The following is a 15,224-nucleotide window of genomic DNA, read 5'->3' on the forward strand; positions in this document are numbered from 1 at the left end:
CCTGCTGATCTTCCTTCCACTCAGGGTCCCAGAAACCACACCAGTCACTTTATCCAGAAGGGATGGAGACGAGGGATGATGGTACCTCACAACCACACCTGGAGATGCCAAGGGGCTGGGCAGGCACAGGTCATGACTCACTTAGCCCAGCCCACAAGGGTCTGCGGCCACGAGCAATTCCACTGCCTGTCCTGAGTGCTCTGTGTCTTGCTTGTGACGGGGGCAGCCTGACATGGCGGGGGGGGGGGGGGTCTCCTCCAAGTGCCAGGAGCAGCGAGGGGGTGTGTGAAGTCTCTTAATGGGGAACTCACTAGGCACGAGAAACGTGATCAGAAACCACTCCCCCCCCCCCATACGGCTGCTCCATATTCCCGGGCCACCTTCCAATCTGTTCCAATTAGAGTCCTTGTCTAATATTGAGATAGATGTGAGAAATGGCTTTAGGAAAATTAAAAATAGATCTACCCTACGACCCAGCAATTGCACTACTCGGTATTTATCCCAAGGATACAAAAATGCTGATTCGAAGGGGCACATGTACCCCAATGTTTATAGCGGCGTTATCAACAATAAAGGAAGTATGGAAAGACCCAAATGTCCATCGACTGACGAATGGATAAAGAAGATGTGGTATATATATATATATACACACAATGGAATACGACTTGGTGAATTAAAAGGATGAGATATTGCCATTTGCAACTATATGGATGGAACTAGAGTGTGTTATGCCAGGCAAAATAAGTCAGAGAAAGGCAAATATATGATTTCACTCATGTGGAATTTAAGAAACAAAACAGATGAACGTAGGGGAAGGGAAGCAAACATAAGGTAAACTCAGAGAGGGAGACAAACCATAAGAGACTCTTAAATACAGAGAACAAATGGAGGGTTGCTCGAGGGGTGTTGGGTGGGGGGGATGGGCTAAATGGGGGATGGGCATTAAGGAGGGCACTTGTCGGCATGAGCACTGGGTGTTGTATGTAAGTGATGAATCCCTAAATTCTATTCCTGAAATCCTAAAAAAAAAAAAAAAAGATGACTTTGGGGGCACCTGGGTGGCTCAGTCACTTAAGCATCTGACTCTTGATTTCAGCTCAGGTCATGATCTCAGGGTTCATGAGTTCAAGCCCAGCATCAGGCTCTGCATTGACAATGCGGAGCCTGCTTGGGATTCTCTCTCTCTTTCTCTCTCTCCCTCTTTCTCTGCCCCTCCCCTGCTCGCAACATCTCTGTCTCTCTCAAAATAAATAAACTGAAGAAAGAAAGAAAGAAGAAAAGAAGAAAGAAAGAAAGAAAGAAAGAAGAAAGAGGGAGAGAAAGAAAGAAATGACTTTGGACAGTGACAAATTATAGACCTATTCCCGCCCCCTCTCACCCTTGCCCGGCACACCCAGGGGTCCACACTCTGAATAGCACCCAGCCCTGCATTCAGAGGCTAGTGTCTGATTGCCCAGCTCTGACGGGAGTTTAGCTGCAATCCTGCCGGGAGGATGTTGTCGCATCTGCTGCCAGAGAACCTTCCTTTCCACACAGATGCTGATGGGGGTCTCGAAGGGCAGAGGGATGGCCCTCACCTGGACTACAGGTCACACAACGTGACCCTTTCCGGGTCTGCTTGTCAGTGAAAGTCTGAGCTTCCGGCCCTTCACCTGCCTGAGGGTGCAGGCCACCGGGTAGGGAGGCTGGGGCGGAGGTGGGGGTGGCGGGTGGGGACCTATGGCCCTTACTATAGCTGTCGCCTTCCCTGCCCTCCATGCCTGCAGGACCCCGGAATCTGCCAAAGACCACCTGGTATCGGGCTTATGTTGGTTTGCAGAAGACGGGGGGAGGGGGGGACTCCTTTGTCATGAGTCACAGATCATACATAGATTTACCCACCTTCCCTAGTACGAGGCCCGGAGAGGAGGCAGCCGGTCCTGGGGGCAAGCGGTGCCACAGGGTCCAGTGAGGGACTCACTGAAGTTCGTTGAGAGCTTCCTCTGTGCCAGCGCCGTGCTAAACGTTTTCGGTTCCTGGCACCCTTGGTGCCTCGGTCATTTTCCACAGCGCTCCCAGGCCAAAAGAAATATCTAACATCTCATATCTATTGACCAATTTTATTTTAGGTCCAAATAATACAAATTTATGTCCTAATCACTTAGTGGTCATTTAGGAAATAGAATATGCATAAACAGGAAGAGAAAACAGTACTTTTATTTCATTCTTCAATAACTACCACTACTTGGGGCACCTGGGTGGCTCAGCTGGTTAAGCATCTGACTTCAGCTCAGGTCATGATCTTGCCTTGCGTTGGTGAGTTGGAGCCCCACATCAGGCTCTGTGCTGACAGCTCAGAGCCTGGAGTCTCCCCCTCTCTCTGCCCCTCCCCCACTCGCACTCTGCCTCTCTCTCTCTCTCTCAAAAATAAACATTAAAAAAAAAAAAAAAACTACCACTACTTACTAATCAGCTGTGTGCACTGGCCAGCTTCTCACACCTTGAAATCAGACTGGACGCCCCCCAGCCTCACTTCCTGGTCCATGGTGGTGACTTTCCCTTCTTATTCCCAAAACCACAGGAAAGCCAACGTCTCAGAGATACAACGTGAAGGGAATGTGCCGTGATCTGATGTTGAAGCTGGGAGCCACCTGGATCTATTAGTTCGCTTGGGGTGGAAAGGTACGCAGGATTGCTGCTTCCCTCCCAAATTTAGAAAATGTAAGGTATTCTCTGCATCCTTGTGAGTTTCCTACGGAGCCACTGTGCTGAGGGGTTTCAAACACGTCTCCTTGTTTACCGACGCTGACTTTACCAAGAAGGAACCTGCGGCTCAGACGGGTCAGGCCCTTGCCTGGGGTCACAGAGCCTGGCTCCAAGGCCCCCTGGAGGTTGCTAGATGCAAACTCGAGCGAGGCCAGAGAGAAGAGAGTGGAGGCGTGGTTTATGGTGGTGGGCGTGGGTGTCTAAGAGAACTGAGGCTGAAGTGGGTGTGGACACGGTCTGGCCTTGGCCTTCAGGGGGTAGAGGGGATGTGGGGGGGTGAGGAATGGTGTGGCCGCAGCAGAGGATCTGTTGGGGTGCAACCAGGGCTTTATGACCCTCATGTGGCCCCCTTAGCTGTCCTCACCCAGGCGTTCAAAGCCCTTTCCAGTGGGGTCTCAGTTCCTCCCATGGGGGTCGTGGAGAAAGGGGCGCCCTCAGGCTGTAGGGGGTCTGTGGCTCTCATGGGCCCGTCTGCTGAGGCTACAGCAGGGCAGGGGCCGAGTTCACCGGGCTCAGACAACCATTCTCCCTGCCCAGACCAGCAGGGGCGACCTTGACACGGCTCAGAAGTGGACCTGGCTCCCAAAGGAGTCCCTTGGGGGAGCTGCAGGCAGAAACACCCCAACAGACAGAAAAAGGATGAGGACGGGCGGGAGGGCTGGAGATGCTTATGGAGACTGCACGAGGGGCGGTGGGAGTTGGACCTTCGGAGTCTGTCGCGCCCTCTAGACCCACGAGGGGCCGGCAGCCCCGTCACACTCTCTGCCGCGGTCCCCGCAGGCCAAGCCGGGCGCTTCTCTCTCCCGGGTGGACGCGGGGGGACCTGGAAAAACAGGTGGGTGTGGGGAGGGGCGGGGCTTCCAGGAGGGAGGCCGGGCGGATGGGCGGGGATTAGGGGGCCCTCCCCGTCGGCGGGGGTCAAGGGCTCGTTGATCTTGATCACCCGTCCCGGGCGCCCTCCTTACCCCCGCAGCTCGAGACTTCCCGGTCAGGACAATACAAAACCTCTTTATTTCTCATTTTCTATAAAAAGTCGTGTCTCTTCACGGACCACGGGGGTATGATGTGCAAAGCGCGCGGTGCACTGGGAGGAGCCCCGCAGCCGAGAGCGGAGCTGGGGCGGGACTGGGGGCGGTGGCGGCAGGAGGACCCCGCCCCTTCTGGGGCCCGGGGAGGGGTCGTGGAGGGCGGCCCCGGAGGTGGGGGGGTCGGCTGTGCCGTCTGCCTCTCCAACCCAGGGGTCTCAAAGCTCCGTCTCGTCCAAGAGGGGCTGCGGGACGGGCCCCCGCTGCAGGTGGCCCGGGGGCTCCGGGCGGCCGTTCCCGAACACAGGGTTGGGGGCCAAGGTCCTTCCTGAAGGAGGCGCAGTCACAGGGGCCCCGACCTGAGACGCGGTAAACCGAGGCCCGCGAGCAGGCTGGGCCCCTCACTGCTCCTCGGGCCCGTCGCCTCCCAGGGCCTGTTCGTAGGGGCAGGGCCGGCGGCAGAGGCCGGCCGGCTCCGGGCCAGGCCGGGGACCCGCGGGCGGCGCCTCCTCCTCCACGCCGTCCCCCGGGCCGCCGCCGCTGCCGCCTCCGCCGCCGCGCTCGCCCTCCGCGTCGCTCTCGTCCGAGTTGTCCTCCTCCAGGTACCGGTAGCCGCGCACCTTGTGCTGGGGCCGCGGGATGCGGGGCTGGCGCGGGACCACACCCCGCCGCAGCTTCTGCTCCATCCACAGGTACGAGCCCGCGGCCGCCACCAGCGTCAGCAGCAGCACGGCCAGCTTAGCCTGTGCGCACAAAGAGGGATGCTGGGGACCCGCGGGTCACCGCCCCCATGCCTTCCCCGCTTAGCCCCTCGCGGGACAGGCGCGCTCGCGTCCCGCATCGCACTGCACAGCTGCCCAAGCCACCTTAGCTTCCTGAGCACCCTGCCGCGGGCGAGGCTCAGAGCCCAGCTCTGCCCCTCCCTGGGGCTTAGACTCCTGTGTCCCTTAGCGCAGGCACCCTTGTAAGTAATGCCTCTCGGACGTTTCTGGCTGTAGCCCACAGCCAAACGTAGTTCCCCGTCATAAAGTCCATACACACCTATAAGCAGCACATCCTGCTCTCAGGTCTTCTGTTTCATTTTTTCAAATGTTGGGTCTCGACCTGCTAAACTGACCCACCAGTAGGTGGGAGCAGAGCACGAGGAACCCGGCTCCCCGCAGGCCAATGAAGGGAAGACCCTCCCCGCCCAGCTCACATCCTGTGAACAGATCATCAAACTACCCGCAGGTGCCTGGGATGAACACCCAAGGAAAGAGAAACTGTGAACCCCTTCAGAGACAGGTAAACTGAGGCCCATGGGAGGTGAGGCAGTGAGCGGGTCCTGGGTTTGGAGTGGGCTTGACCCGGCCCTTGGGGAGTAGTGCCTTTTGGGGGCTGTGAGGCTAGGGTGGGCACTCAGAAAGTATCTGCCTGGGTGCTGGCATGAGGCGTCCCTAACGCCCCCAGGGACCCTCCTCCTGCCACGCTCAGGCTCACCTTCATGGGCAGGCTTGAGCCCAGGTACACTGTGAAGATGGCCACCGCCTGCCACCAGTGGTAGATGGTGAAGACGAAGTCTTGCCTTTCTTTGTCCTCGTAGAGGATTCCCAAGAGTGCTGCAGGTGGGCAGGACAGGGCAGGAAGGGGAGAGGGGTCAACGGGGACCAGAATGGCTGATCTCCCACTTGTGACCCCCTCAGCGCCAGCACTGGGTTGGTCTCAGCCCTTGGCCTTGGAGCTCCTGGAGAGCCCTTGTGAGCCGGTCCTGGCCTGCCCCCTGGTGGAAGCCCCCGTTATTACGCTGCCTGGGGAGCTGAGCAGAGGCAGGAACAGGTGAACTTTGCAGGGGGTACAGTGTGGGCCTCACTCTGGAGCACATGTGTGGTCTCAAAAGCGGAAAACTCTATATGCCGTCATATCCTGTCCTCTCTCGGACCCCAGGTGCCTAACGCCAGGCCTTTGGAGGAGGCTGTTTCTCCTCACCCTGGGCTCAGGGAGGGCAAACTGCTCGCAGCAACAAGCTTTCTGCAAATCAAACCTGAAAAGGGGAGGTTTGGACTTATTTTTCAAGGAACCCTCCCTGGACTGGGAAGAAAGACCACCGGACAGGGAGTCAGGAGACTCAGGACTGTGAAGTGGAGAGACTTAGTACAGAGATGAGGATTCAGGTGTTGGCTCTATGGGGTAGTCTCAGCGTAAGTTAACTCCCCATGGCCAGTTTTCCCAACTGTAAATGAGACGATGCATATTATATGTCGTGTTCTGAGGTTTTAATGTGAGAGCGCCCACAGAGCACCTAGCAAATCGTACCCTCACCTGCCACTCAGGACATTAACTTCCCTGCCCTAAGGCCTTGCAGCGTGACCGCTCCTCCCAGGGCTACTGTGGAGGGACAGGGAGCACCCCCCCGCCCCCCCAGGGTTCACAAGGAGGAGGCAGGAAGCAGAACTGGGCAGGTAGAAGGTGATTCCAGGACCAGGTCCTAATCCAGACCTGATGCTGCCCAGATCTGGCGGCCTCAGAGCAAAAGCCAAGAGAGTGTGGCCCAGAATGCGGGGCTCCATGCCCTATGACAGATGCGGATACCTGACTGTCTGATGGCGGGTGCAGGGGTCACCTGAGCCAGCCCCCACCCTGCCCACAGCAGGCGTGACCTCCACCACACCACGCCCCCAGGGTGATGTTCAAAACTGTTAACAGCACTGGCCCATCACAGCGGATGCTGATGTGGAAGATCCAAATAACCGCACCTGTGTGTACTGACTGCGTGTCACGGGCATATGCCTACCTGGGGGCAGCGAGCATCACACAGCTGAACTCTGACCCACCCACCCCCACTTTTCTGCCAACAGAGTTCCACTCCCCGGGGCCCCCACCCCAGCAGCCCAGACTCAGGGCCCGGACCCTGCTACTCTGCAGACCGGCGTTGGGGCTTCATCCCTGCCCCCAGCTCTTCTCCATAAAAAGGTCATGTGTGCGCCTGCACCCTGGAGCGTGTACAGGGCCACCTGCTGCTTCCCAGGCTCCCTAGAGCACGGACTGGCAATCTGCTCCCAGTGTCAGGGTGGGCCCTGTCCTCTGGTTGGAAAGCAAAGTATCCCAAGTGTGGTTTTCCACACTGTCGCTCAGAGGTGCCCGCAGAGCCCTGTACCTACTCCGTGTAGCCACAAGATCTCACGCTAACCGCCCCCACCCCCAGTGGCCACAGGGCCCCAAGCCCACCGAGGGGTGTCGACAGGATGTCCATGGCGTGCAACTCCCATACCTGCCCCTGGTGCGTCCACAGCCCTCCTCATCTGTCCCTGCAGCCCATGGAACTTCCTCCCACTCCTGGGAGTGTCCACAGGGATGCTCACCCACCTCCACCATAACAGACCCCTAGTGTATCCATGGGACCCCATGTCTGTCCCTGGGATCTCTGTGTTCCTCCCCAACCACCCCGAGGTAGTCACAGGGTAGTTACAGGGTCCCCTGCCCAGCCATCCCAGTGCCCATGGCTATACTCACTGCTGAGCCCGGTCTTATTGAGGGCACTGCCCACACCCCAGAGGACAGCCGCTACGTAGAGGATCCAAATGTGTCGCAGGACCCGAGGTGTGGGGGCCCAGAAGAAGAGGCTGAGAGTGAGCAGCAGGTGCACTCCAGCCCCAGCCACCAGGGGCACCGGGCGCGGCAGCCACAGTCCCAGCAGGCCTAGGAGCGAGGCAGCGGAGGCGCCCAGGCTATAAGCCACGAGGAGGTGGGCCAGGTGTTCCAGCCCCACGGAGCACACACCATAGCCCTGGGGGGACAGGAGTGAGTGTCAGAGGTCAGCTGGCCCAGGCTCTGGCCCTCCCTACCTGAGGTCTTCAGGCCACACCCTGTCCCCTCTGGACCAAGTCAGGGCTAACTCCTGGGAAGTTCATGGGGAGCTTCTGAAGGCACAGACAGGGGAGAAGGCTTGAACAATGTCCTCAGATACCAAGGCTGTACCCCGCATGGAACTATACAGTTTATGGGCGTTATTCTATCTCAACTATGTAACAGCTCTGGGAGCGAGCATGGTTATTAGAATCGCTTCACAGATAAAGGAAATTGAGGCCCAGAGAGGTTAAAATAACGTGCCTAACGCAGTGGGGGAATGGCGGAAGGGAGGGAAGAAAGGAAGGGGGGTGTCTGGGCCGCACCTGTGCATACTTATACATGTATTCAAAACCTTTAGCCGAAATACAAATTTAACCTGAAGTTCTGTATATTATCTGACAACGCTATGCAGGGGGTACTTACCAGGGTGAGACCAGTGCAGGCAAAGAGGACCTCGAAGCCGCTGTAGATGAAGAAGGGCACGAGGTGCCGCAGGCGGAAGTCGCGCACGTGCTTGAAGGGCAGCTGGAAGATGTTACCCCAGCCCACGCTGCGCAGGTCGATCTCCTCAGTGGGCCGGTAGGCGGCGCCGCACAGGCCCAGAACCTGCGGACCCGCGGGCTGAGGGGGGCGGGCTGCCGTGTCTCAGGCCCGGCCCCTAGACACACCCACAGACCTCAGCCCCGCCTCCTAGCCCCAGGCCCCGCCCCCAGGCACATCCACAGACCTCGGCCTCACCTCCGGGCTCCGCCCCTAAACACACCCATAGATTTCAACCCTGCTTCTCAACCCTGGGCCCTGCCCCTAGACTCACCACAGACGTTAATCCCGCCTCCCAGCCCCCGGGCCCCGCCCCTAGACTCACCACAGACGTTAATCCCGCCTCCCAGCCCCCGGGCCCCGCCCCTAGACACACCCGCAGACCTAAGCTCCACCCCTCAGCCTTTGGCCCTGCCCTCAGGCTCCCCGGTAGACCTGGGCCCCGCCTCCCAGCCCAGGGCCCCGCCCCTAGACACACCCACAGACCTACAGACCTCAGCCCAGCCTCTCAGCCTCGGGTCCTGCCCCCAGCTTCACCCATAGACCTCGGCTTTGTTTCCCAGCCCCGCCTCCAGGAAGAAGCCACGCCCAAGCCACGCCCCCTGCACCTTAGTTCTACCTCTCGGGTTCTGCCTCCAGCCCAGTCCTCTAGGACCCGTCTCCAGCTCCACCCCAGACCAGGCTTGGTCCCCCTTTCCTTGTTCTCTGGGACTCTAACTCCAGGTTCATTCCCAAACCTCTAGCCTGGCTCCTAGGTTCAGGCTTCCTCCCCAGGATTCAGACCCGGCTCCCACCTCAGACCAGGACATTGCCCAGGCTGCCTGCCAGCAACGCGCCCAGATGGCACCCGTTTCTTCCCGCCTCAGTCCCCAGACTTTATTGACTCCGCCGCCACCCCATCCAAGGCCGCACCAGCAGCATGGCCAGGAAGGCCACTGCCATGAGCACGCTCTCCACCACAATGAGGTTTCGGCTCCTTGGTAAGGTCTTCAGAACTGTCTTGTTGAAGCCACTGAGGATGCCCTGGCTGTTAGTACCTGAACAGTGGGACGCAGGGAGTAGAGCACACTGTCAACTCAACCACAAAGAAATGGAGCAAGGAAGGAGGGTGCAGGGGAGAGTCAGAGGTGGTGGGTGAGGACAGTGCTTGCAAAGGCAAGGTTCATTTGGGGAGCAGCTTGGAGGAGAGGGCCGCTGGGGCTGGAGGGGCCACAAGGAGAGGAACACCTAGCCCCCCTTCCTGCCCTAGTGCCTGGAGGCTGGAGGTGGGGACCAGTCCATCCCCCAACTGCATACATTCACCCTGCAGTGATTGAGGTCTGAGGATATGTGTGGCTCAGCCCAGATGGCATCTCCTCCAGGCAGCCTTCCCTGATGCACCCTGTCCCCACCAGGCTGGGTCAGATGTCCTAACTGCATACTCCTACAGGGTCCTTTGCCTTGCCCGTAAGAGGTGTGGGCCACCAGGCTCTCAGCCCTGGACCCATGGGCAAGGGCATCCTCTCTGGGCACTCTCAAGAGCCCAGTGTCTGCTGGATGACTCAATGGGGGAGGTGAACAGGCCTGGGGGTCGCACCCCATGCAGACTAACCGCAGCTCTGCACGTTGTAGAGTGTGTGGTTCAGGTCATACAGGTAGTGGTTCAGGAAGTAGATCATGGGCAGCTGGGCACAGGCGAAGCTCAGCTGTGGGCAGGAGGGCAGCTTGGGCTGGGCTCAGAAGCAGGCACGGGGCACAGGCATGATCTGAAAGGGGTCTGGGCACAGCCTTGGCCGAAGAGGAGCCCTCCGCCCGCTCTGGGGGCAGCCTGGTGGCAGGAGGGAGTGCCCAGTGCAGGAGGACTTTCTCCTCAACAAGGAGACGAGGAGGTCGGTCACCAGAGGTCAGTAAGCAGAGGGTGGCTCAAGAAAGGGCAGTGGGACTGGAGGGTCGAAAGGACTGTGGGATGGGCTCCAACGTGTGGGTTCTAGGCTTGCAACACCCTCCCCCCATGGTGCCAACGTGGAGCTGACTCACATGGAAGAAGCTATAGAAGATCACTTGGAAGACCAGGAGGTACGGCGCGTGGGAGCCCCGCGGCGGGCGCTTCTGGGGGCCCTGATCATCCTGCTCCTTATAATGGGAGTACTCGTAGTACTTCTGAGCCATCCTGGACCACAAAGGAGAGAAAGCTTCCCCCAGTCCAACCTCTACCAGATGTCTCTGCTTCCTGCACCCAGGGCTAGGGGCTGCGTCTCACGGACGGGGAAACTGAGACCCGAAAGGCAGAGAGAGCTCTGCCAGCTGAGGTTGGCAGTGCGGCAGAGACACAGCCAGGTCTCCAGCCTCCCGCCCTGCGGCCCCCCAGGCTCACCTGGTGATGTAGTTGCCCATGGAGGCCCAAAGAGGCACGATGGCCATGCCCAAGGCCACAGCTGAGGGCACGAGTGTGTAGTAGCGTTCCCAGTAGTTGGTGGAGACAAAGAGGGCATAGATGCCCACAGCCAGGAACATCATCCACTTGGTGCCAAAAAACCTGCGGGCAGTAGGAGGGATGCTGGCACCGCGAGCCTGCCCAGACCACTGGGGCCTGAGACCAGAGGGGCCACAGACCCGGGTGCCGGCTCACCAACCAGGCGGTGCGAGACGGGGAGTAATCCCTGGCCTTGGAGTCAGGGGCTCTAAGACAGGGTAGCAGAGACAGGGACTTGCTGGTGGTCTCAGTCCCGGGTCCCCACAATCAGTTTCCACAGCTTAAGGGGGAGCACGGAGCCCAAACCACAAGCTTCTCGTGGCCATGCAAGGATGGGGGGAGAAGGGGCGGTGTCACCGGTCAGTGGCCTGTGTGCACATCCAGCCCTCATTTGTGTCCTGGGCTGGCTCGCGAATCCCCCTTCTCCATCCAAGCTCACGTGCTGTGGCTTCAGGGCCCAGGGACGCAAGTCAAACTGGATCGAGGAAACTAAGGACCAGAGAGAGGTCCTGGCAGGACCAACATCCCTTCCTCCCTGCCCGTCGCTCTTGCTGTCCACTGTGGTCATTTGGGAAGCTCCGTCTTCGCTGGCTTCTAGGACAACAGGCTTGCTGACTCTGAGAAAATGCCACACTGGGCTTAAAGGTGGTTGACCACTGACCGGATAAGGGCCCGCTCAGGGCACGGAGGCTAGTCAGGCTAAAAGCCACTGCCAGGAGCCTTAGGGTGTTTTTGAGTTATTTGTGCTCTTTAGTTCCTTTCCTTGCTTTGGCTTCCAGGAAGCTCAAAGCCAAATGACTCTGATTTTCCAATCACAATTACTTTCTCTGTTACAGGGCCCCAGTTTTTTATTATCCTTATCTTGACATATAAAGAATAGATAGGAAGCCCACTCTGATCTATTGGGGGGGGGGGCAAGTCACATTTTGATGGAGTAAATGAGCAAAAAGTAAAAATATCAGCACTCATTGCTGGTGAGGCTGTGGTTTACAAGATGATGCGCACAGCCCGAGGCCATGCAAATTGGCACAGCCCTCTAGGAAATCAGCCTGATAGTTTGGGCAAGGGGCAAGCTTAGGGTGAGGGAGTCAAACTTTCTGACTGCCAGGTGCTACCGGTGGGACCTGGGCAAGCCGCTGAATGTCTTGTTTTCTCCTCGTCTCTTAGATCTCCCTGGGATCCTAGGGAATGAGGGAACGCTCAGAAAGTGCCCAGCACATGGGAAATAAAGAATTAGCTCTTCTTATCAACAGTGGTATGTTTTCAGAGCCATAGTCTTTCATATGGCTCTGATCTGCTAAAGGTACCGCTAGAAATTGATTGTAGAATTTTTTTTTTTTAATTTTAAGAAGGGAAGAGCGGGGCGCCTGGGTGGCGCAGTCGGTTAAGCGTCCGACTTCAGCCAGGTCACGATCTCGCAGTCCGTGAGTTCGAGCCCCGCGTCGGGCTCTGGGCCGATGGCTCAGAGCCTGGAGCCTGCTTCCGATTCTGTGTCTCCCTCTCTCTCTGACCCTCCCCCGTTCATGCTCTGTCTCTCTCTGTCCCAAAAATAAGTAAACGTTGAAAATAAAAAAAAAAAATTAAAAAAAAAAAAAGAAGGGAAGAGCTACAAGCATAAAGTGAATATGCAAAAAAAAAAAAAAAAAGGAGGGGGGCTGAATGTCCAACTCTGAGCCTCGGTTGGGTGCCCCCATCTCTGCAGAAGATTCTACCATCAGAGTCCTCAATGTGAAGACTGAGGAGAAGGCCAAGATACGTGCAGTGAAAAGAAAGCAAGCAAACGTGAATTCGGCACATGCTCTGGTGACAAGGACGTAAACGTTTATCCCTGCATGCTGCTGGGACAACAAAGTTAGCTGATTTACTGGAGGGCTTGGGAGGGTTTTCTTTTTTCTGATTTCAGTTAGGATCCTAATGGTCTTTGTGCGATGATGTTAAAGGAGTTTGGGGTTTGGGGGGTTTGGGGTTTTTTGTTTTTGTTTGTTTGTTTGTTTGTTTTAAGATAGAGGAACTAAAACCCATCTAATTGGTCTGCTAGTCTCTGGGTCTCATCTGAGCGGAGACCCACCTCCTGGTGGGGAGGGTGCATGTGGAGGGGGGTTTTGCACTGGCCAGAAGGCTGGACCAGATGCTTCCAAGGCTCAGGTCCAGCGTAGACCCTCTGGGGCACCTGCCGGGCCATGTCTTCCCTCAATACTGGCCATGGGGCTGATCAGGCCGGGCTTGGTTGCCTGGGCGTTAGGGCTGATCAGATCCTCTCCAGAGATTCCACAGCCCTGGTCTTGGAAAGGTCCCTGCAGCTCCAAACCACGGAGGAGGGCACCAAGACAATGCCATGTGGGGCACAGGCAAGGTGAGGGAAGGAGCAGGACTGGATTTCGGTTGTGGGAAGTGTGCCCTGGGGTCAAGTTCCTGCTCCCTTCCCTAAACCCGGGTCCTCCCCTCTCTCTCACCCCTCCAGGCAGGCAAGGGCCCTCCCCAGCTCCCCACCACCAAGAACACCGGGCAGGGGGAGACCCCATGGGCCAAGAGCCCTTGCACCCTTCAGTATCTGAGTGACAGTCCAGCCTTGTTGGGGACAGCAGCAACGCACCTGATAAGCACAGGTGTGTAGAGCAAAGCGGCGATGGGCGTCACGTTGATGCCCATCAGCATCTTGCTGTCGATGTCGGGCAGCCCCATGTTGCCATACTTCACCTCGCGGTAGGTCTCATCGTAGTGCAGGATCAGCTGCATCTGCAGGAGGCCTGGGGGGGGGGCGGGGGGCAGGGGGCGGGCACAGAGGGGGCAGCCTAACTCCCGCGGCAACGGAACAGAGGCCTGCGCGCGAGCTTGGAGGCAGCGCCAGTCACGATTCCAAAGCCCATGAGGACCGAGAGGGATGCCCAGGCTGGGCCAAGCGTCCTGACAGCCCGTGGCAGCGTCGGCCACTTGAATCCAGACCCTCCCCTCACCCCCCCCCTTCCCCCATACACACGTCCAGCGCTCCAGATCTGGAAGGCGGCAGACCCGCCCAGGGCGCCCAGACCCTGGCCACGCGCTCCCGAAGGTGCTGCCTGGGAATCCAGACCACTGCACCTGACCCCACCTCCATGTGGTGAGGCCACAGCTGCAGCAGCCGCGAGCGCGGCAGAGGAGGAAGTGAAAGAGGAAGGGAAGCCGACCGGCCCCTAAGGTTTCTCTTTCCCTGACCGGGGCTGGGAAGGGAGGCCGCGGGGAAGCCGCGGGTTCTGGCGCTGCGGGCCGCCTACCCAGGTAGACGGCGTAGGTGAGCATGCCGCCCGCGCTGGCCGCCAGCACGTTCTTGACCACGCCGAGGCGCTTGCGGCGGTAGTAGCGGCGCTCCTCCTCCTCCTCGTTGTAGTTGGGGTACGCGCCCACCAGCTCGTCCAGCTGCGGGGCACGCACGCCGTGCACGTCGCACCCGGGCTGGGGGCCCCGGGGGTCGCATCGCACCGCCCCACTCCCGGTACCCGCTGCCACGGCCCGACCCGGGGGCGGCGCCTCCCCCCCTCCCCCACGCCGGGGAGACCCCCCCCCCCGCGCTCCCGGTCCTCGCACCCCTCCCCCCCTCACAGACCCGTCCCCGCTCACCGGAGCCCCCGGCCCGTCGGGGACCCCGAGCCGGTCCTCGTCGCCCTGCGGCCCCGCGGCCCCCGCCACGCGGTAGAGCGGCGGCACCGCCTCCATGGCCCGACCCCGAGGGAGCGCTGGCGGCGGCCGCCTGGGGTGCACGAGCGGCGGGCCGGACACTTCCTCCAGGCGGCGGGACCCGCCCCCGCCCCCGCCCCGCCCCGCCCCGCGGGTCGCCGCCTCGCGAGGGGCGGGGCCTAAGGTGTCCGCGAACGCGGGGGCGGGGCGGGGGCGGGGCGGGGCGGGGGCGGGGCCGGCATCCCCGGGCCGCCGGGACCTGGCCTCGGAGACGGGAGGGGCAAGTTCTACTCTTCGCTCAGCCACTTCCTGGCTTGGTAGCTTTGGGAATCAACTCCACTTCTCTGGGTCTCCGTTTTCTCACTCAGCACGGCTTCCCAGGGCAATCACCGGATTGCTAAATTAATGCAGAGCCTTGGGGGGGCCTGGGGGGCTCAGGTCATGATCTCACGGTTTGTGGGTTCGAGCCCCAGGTCGGGCTCTGTGCTGACAGCTCAGCGCCTGGAGCCTGCTTCGGATTCTATGTCTCCCTCTCTCTCTCTCTGCCCCTCCGCTGTTCATGCTCTCTCTCTTCTCAAAAATAAAATCATTAAAAAAATTTTTTTTTTTAATTAATGCAAAGCCTTAGAAAAGTGCCAGGCCATAATAGGCTCTACTCAGGGCTACCACTGTCACCCTCAGCTCCACCTCCACGCCCCATGGGGTGTGTTTGCAGGTCAGCAAAGGGCCCCCCACAGCAGCCCCACGGAGGGATCCCACCACCGGACTTGACAGCCGGTGTCCTCCTCCCATGCACCGCCCTCCAGTTGCGGTGTGGCGGCTGCAGGCAGAAGCTCTGGCAGGGCTGGTGGGAGGCTGCTGGCTGCGCCCCGGAGCCTCCTGCACCCTCCCCGTGGGGTCTGCCCTGCAGCGGAGCCCCCGAAGTTCTTGCGTTGCAGGAGCTGAGGCTCCACAGCGCTGGCTATCACCTTGGTTGCAACCACTTG

The 15,224-nt window shown here is 59.2% G+C and overlaps 1 protein-coding gene across 1 annotated transcript; it reads right to left on the reverse strand.

Annotated features, from left to right (window-relative positions):
- Window positions 1-3,733: 3,733 nt before the first annotated feature.
- Window positions 3,734-14,351, reverse strand: UNC93B1 (unc-93 homolog B1, TLR signaling regulator). Its single transcript, XM_043581819.1, has 11 exons — window positions 14,182-14,351; window positions 13,839-13,980; window positions 13,181-13,334; window positions 10,489-10,650; window positions 10,152-10,284; window positions 9,727-9,820; window positions 9,048-9,172; window positions 8,019-8,201; window positions 7,260-7,533; window positions 5,250-5,368; window positions 3,734-4,513 (listed from the first exon to the last, which is right to left on the reverse strand). The coding sequence occupies exons 1-11, from the start codon at window positions 14,275-14,277 to the stop codon at window positions 4,172-4,174; spliced, it is 1,824 nt and encodes a 607-aa protein (XP_043437754.1). The 5' UTR covers window positions 14,278-14,351; the 3' UTR covers window positions 3,734-4,171.
- Between the last annotated feature and the right edge of the window lie 873 nt (window positions 14,352-15,224).

This window comes from Prionailurus bengalensis, chromosome D1, assembly GCF_016509475.1.
Source record: "Prionailurus bengalensis isolate Pbe53 chromosome D1, Fcat_Pben_1.1_paternal_pri, whole genome shotgun sequence".
Lineage (NCBI taxonomy): Eukaryota > Metazoa > Chordata > Mammalia > Carnivora > Felidae > Prionailurus > Prionailurus bengalensis.